Below are 5,795 nucleotides of genomic sequence, written 5' to 3'. Positions count from 1 at the left end.
CCTTAGGCATGTCTTTAGATCGGATTCGATAAACAGAAAAGCCGCGCATGATCTCCGATGATAAGAGTGTTTATCGGTCAAGCTCGATATTTCTTTAGAATGTGAACAATTTTCTCAAGTGACACGTAGTTTACATTCCATTATACAAGCACTGGAGCAAAGAGTTGCCTATTAAGATACTATTTTGGAGGTGTGACCCGGAAAATTAATAAACAAAGCCAAATGGACAGCTCTTCTTCCACGTGGATGCCTCCCAGGCAACCGGCGCACGAAATCAGTGCTCGTTCGAATAGTCGAAGCGCGGAAAACGTGGACTCGGAATACCGGGATGGACTTTGAGCGGTCAAAGATTGTCTCGGGGACGACACATAAGAGGTACTCTCCTTCGGTGGTGGTGGTGGCTGATAGATAAGTGATGATTGTCCTGCCGGCGGCGTTGCTCAGTCAGTTTGAGAATAGCGCGGGACCGAGAAAGGAACCAGGACAGAAAGAAAAGCAGATCGTGAACATGTCTTTATTTGTTCTCAAAACGGATCCACCCGGGCCCGAAGCCAGGGCCGTGGCCGAGAAGGAACTCAGGGAAACCGAGGAGAATGTAAAAAAGGGCCTTGAGACCCTAAAGAAGCTCCTCCAAGGTTGGTGTGAACCTATCATTTTTCACAATTTAATTCTGTAGGACGTAAAACTTATTCGAGTGTTTTTATTTCAAATTTGCAAAATAGAAAATCTTCGCTTTTTCATTATCAAAATATTGTTATTATAAAATTGCGCACTTCTTTTGGCGCACCTAAACTGTACTCTGAACTTTTTTTATTTCAGAGAAGAAATATGCGCCTTTGTTACAAATTTGCTCATGCTCTTTAGAAAGCGAATTTTATTAACAGAATATTCAAGTTTTTCTATTTTTTATATTAATTTATTACTTCTTTTTTATTATTTTAATTTTTTATTAAACTTGCGATTTTCATAAAAATCAAATAAATTTATTTTTTTAAAACTGGGTTATCGCGCAAAATCGTTCTCAATCAGGATAAAGAACAAATTGGCGTGGTAACTCATATTTAAAAAAAAATTTATTTTAATTGATTCTTGTAGGAAACTACACTTTTTTAAATAATAATTCAGATAGTTTATATAATATCCGTATAATTATTCTGATATACAAGAATAATTTACAATAAAATTATTCTCGTAATTAAAAATAATTTAATAATTTATTAATTAATAATTAATTACATAGTTATAAGATTTCGCTATATTTTATAACATGGAAATTATTAACACTTTGAAGTTTCCACGGGTATTTTCTTTAGACAAGTTACGGTTTGCAGATTATCCCCGTGTCTTGAAATATCGTTAAATAGTAATGTTTTGTAAATAGTTCATATAAATTATTATTAATATTTTAAAATTAGTTCTGGAGAAATCTCTTTTGGATATTTTATAAATATATAATTTTTTATAAAAAAGAGAGAAATACACTGTTAGAAATTTCTGTGGGAATTTTCAGATACGTGTGACTAAAGCTTTATGGAGTTATCGTTTCTGAAATTTACTAAACGGGAATATAAATTTCAGAAGCAGTAACTGCATAAAGCTTTAGTCACACGTCTTTGAAAATTCCATTATAGTTTAGTAATTTGCAGTAACTGTAACTGAAAAAAAATGAAAAAATTGTTTATCGGTTTATTAATTTTAACATATATGCAAATTATAATTACCTTGACACATAAATAGTGAGATAATATGAGCAAGGTGTGTTTATGCAAACAACTGCATATATACGTGATGTGTGTTATAAAGCTCAATATATCAAATGTATAATTAAAAAATACTTTATATTTATAAAGTATAATTTTAGTAATAAAGTATATTTATAGTTATAAAGAGTTATATTGGAGTGTACATACTTTTTGACTATACATTTATGATATATTGAGTATTATCATATAACAACGTACGCAATTGTTTGCATAAACATACTTTGCTCACATTATCTTATTATTTAAGTGCCAAGGTAATTATAATCTGTATACATATATGTTAAAATAAATAAACCAATAAAAAATTTTTTAAATCTCTTTTAATGCATTGAGAATATTGTATATAATCTATACGTACTTAGTTATTTGAGTAAACATATTTCGCTCGTATTATTTTATTATTTATATATCAAGAAGATAAATAATATTAACAGCAATATATATTAAAATCATCACTACTCTTTGCTTTTACCTTTCTCTATCCGTGAGCTTGATGAGAAAGAACATCGTTTCCACAAGCCGCTGAGTAGTGCACTGGACAAAAGTTGCGCAGAGTACATTGCGCAACTTTTTACAATACCTTAAATTTCCGTTACCATTTAGTAATTTTAAGAAACCGTTTATAATTTTGCGGTTAGTTGAAAATTCGTTACAATTACAACTGCGATAAAAAGATACGTGGAGAATAACTGTAAATTTAAAGAAAGAAAAGACAAATATTTTTTATATTAATTCTAAGGCTCTTTTGTGCATCGTGCAAAAGGATATAAATATTTTTGAATTCTATTTTTTGCGTGTTTGCTAATAAATCATATAAGCGGTTACAAACTGTCACAAAATTAAAGATTAGCCTTCTGAGCTCAGAAATGTATCCAATACACAAATATTGCCATTTTAAAATGAACTGATTTCCACCGGTAAGGATATCGAAATTTATATTCGTCTGCACTGACGTAATGGCGACGGTCATTATATGCATTCTGAAAGTTATGAATAGACTTATTTAGCTTTGCATAATAAACAGCGATACGTAATCCCGAAAAATTTACAGGATTTAATGTCGGACTCGCGTGCACGTGTGTAAAACTTCGCTATATCTGCAAAGATCAATCTTTCATTACTACGTTATTACATACATTGATTTATTTTAAGTTGACTAATCGTTATCATGTAAAATGATCGAACTTGTCTAATTGTAAGTAAGTGGTAGAATAGAAGGCTATTAAATTAAACAACTTTTTTTTTGTACCAGCAAAATGTCCATCGTTAAGTGAGGAAAGTACTGGTCAGGCGGAGAATTACTTGAAGTATATAAAGTATATTCTTTCGTATGTAAACGAAACGAGTCATTCAGGGATTAAGAGTTTCTGTATTTTTCTGTATTTAATGGCTGCTCTGACAAAAATTATCGAGACTGTTCGAACGGTTGGAGCCGCTGAATAGATGCATTGAGAGATAACGTTGAGGTCAGTGCTGTGACACCCCGATAATCTCGATTCCTTTTATCTTTCCTCGCGCAGCGGGGCATCCACGATTTATCTTCTTGGAATTATAAAATCGCACTTCTTAAACCTTAAACCGTGACGTCGATTTATAAAACTGCACTTCAACATCGTTACAAGACACATCGCGTGCACTTCGAGCTTCGGCCGGCGCAAAAACACTTCAAAGTCTAAACGTTTACATGTTTCAAGTCAGTCGCTCGGAAATAACTACGAAGGCGCAATTCTCTATAACGCATTTGCGTTTTAATTGCATATAAAAAAAAATAAATACGAGAGAAGATGGAAAATGTTTTATTCGTAACACGCGTTTTTGCAAAAAAAAAAAAAAAACGAACAGATTGCCTTCTGAATATTCAAAACTGAATATATGATGAATCTGTATTACGTTTTATATAACTTTATTTATGATTTGATGTAAAGTTGTTTTGAATAAACATCACGCACCGTGAATAGTCCGTAGCAACAGAAAAGCACGTATATGTAGATATTAAAAATACATATTATTATTGTGTACATTAAGAACGGAGACTCCCTTACGTAGGGTACGGAACTTTCTATACCTAAAGCTCCTGTGGATGTGAAATTCCACATCCAGAATTTGGGAAAAAAGTATTTTAATTTTTCACAAATTTTAAGACATTTGAAGTGATTTAACAAAAAACAATATTTGCATGACTAGTTCCTGCGCAATGTCGAGATAAAAAGAACATGATTTAGATTTGTAAAGAGAAAATAAATGGAAAGAAATAAAATAAGAAGAATATACGTAGAAAATATTCTTCGCGCATGCAACAAAAGAAATAAAATATTTGTATATTATTGAAATAAACCATCCCGCACCCCCCCCCCTTCCCTCCGTCCGCTTGGATGAAGTATTTCCACATTCAGGAAAGTCAAAAGTCTCCGTCCCTACGTGTACATACATATATACATGCGCCATCGGGAGATAAAGAAATCTTTTGATAACGCGATCTATGCACAAGTGAAATGCACCTTGACCCTCGTACATGTGAAAGAATAGTAGGTGTACACGTGATATTCCGTGCCGTTCGAATGCGCTATTATAAGGATCTTTCATCATCGATAAAATTGATTCTTGAAGAATCCTTCGGCACTCGACGCCTGCTCTCCGAAATCGAATATCTCGAGATTACGCGAAGCCGCGCGCGGTATCTCGAGATGTTGAACTTGACGGCGCGCGTAACGCGCGCTTATCGCGCCATAAATTCGACCGGGCGATCATTCGATTGCGCGATAAGCTTCAGATAACCGCTTGTTTTTATTTCGGTAATTGGGCAACACTTGGTATCCGTCGCTATGCGGATATTACCCACCGCGGGACCCGCGAATTTTTATCCGACCGCGTATTTATTCCGTTCGTCGTGTCGTTCTAACAAATCGGTTCTCGGTCGCATTATTCGTCATCCGTTTCCGGCATCGTGCATTCGTGTACACGAGCGCATCTGTTTAAACCCAAAAATAGAGAATAAATGATGACCCCCTCTCGCGCGTGCAATTTCCCTAATAAGGAACACCGAGGCGATTGCTTTAAGAACGGACATCGTGACCTCGCACGCAAAGTCGCCCCGGAGCGATCCTGATGACCGTCGTAACGAGCGTGGAACGAGGAAGAACGAGTGCGAAAGCACCATGGTCAGAATTAACGGATTTAACATGCTGTTCACAGACCTAATGATGAATAATTGCAAACCAGCCTCATTCACCGATTACTTCGTCTTCGATCGTTCAGTCTCATTCAAAAGTCCACACAGCGCAACTTTGTTGATTATGGTGACACATACTGCGTTTGACTGTGTACCTTGTATCGGGAAGCACATTTCGATAACGTGACAGAACGATACAAAGTCCGATGATTCTGACAGATAAGAGAGGCATGATCAGCTGGTGATGAATCATTAGTCGTCATTGTTGCGTTGTATAAAAAAAGAAACACGCACGTACCGGCTATTCATATGCTGTTTCCCAATATCTTATTTCTAATAATAGCTTCAAATTAATATTACCATTTTTGATTAATATAGCTATAAATATACATTATCTTTTTCTTGTATTGTTGTACCAGCAATTTATTTACTGTCACGATTATTGTATACCTATTGCTTTTGCTTTAATGTATATTTTTAGTTGTGTTTTTATTTTTAATTTTTGTCAGGTTTAGACTTCAGAATAGCATCATGCTGACCTTTTGAAGTGTATCTTCCTTTCTATTATGTATTAATTCTCACTTTTTCTTCTTTTATTTATACCGCATTTCAATAAAATTATTATTATTATTATTGTGTCCTCGGATATGTATGATTGCTGTGTGATTGAATTTACAATAATATAGGGATTATACTGTGGCGATTGCATCGCCGCTACCTCGAAGTTAGCCCGCGCTTTAAAATATTCGTTACTTATGAAATCTGCGAAACATCTGCGAAACATCTGCGAAACACACGATTAGATGATGACACGGTAGGATCAGCTGTTCGCCACACAAAAAGAGGTCACGATAACTTAAAAA

The 5,795-nt window shown here is 34.6% G+C and overlaps 1 protein-coding gene across 1 annotated transcript in view; it reads left to right on the top strand.

Annotated features, from left to right (window-relative positions):
- Positions 1-382: 382 nt before the first annotated feature.
- LOC105458049 (alpha-tocopherol transfer protein-like) overlaps positions 383-5,795 on the top strand; it is an 11,383-nt gene continuing 5,970 nt past the window's right edge. The window contains exon 1 of the mRNA XM_011703088.1: positions 383-635. Within this exon, the coding sequence (XP_011701390.1) occupies positions 416-635 (220 nt within the window). The 5' untranslated portion in view covers positions 383-415. The remainder of the gene's footprint in view (positions 636-5,795) is intronic.

Source organism: Wasmannia auropunctata, unplaced genomic scaffold (assembly GCF_000956235.1).
Source record: "Wasmannia auropunctata unplaced genomic scaffold, wasmannia.A_1.0 LD334722.1, whole genome shotgun sequence".
In the NCBI taxonomy this organism is placed as follows: domain Eukaryota; kingdom Metazoa; phylum Arthropoda; class Insecta; order Hymenoptera; family Formicidae; genus Wasmannia; species Wasmannia auropunctata.
The sequence above is the reverse complement of the archived record's forward strand: the minus strand, read 5'-3'. Positions and strand labels throughout refer to the sequence as shown.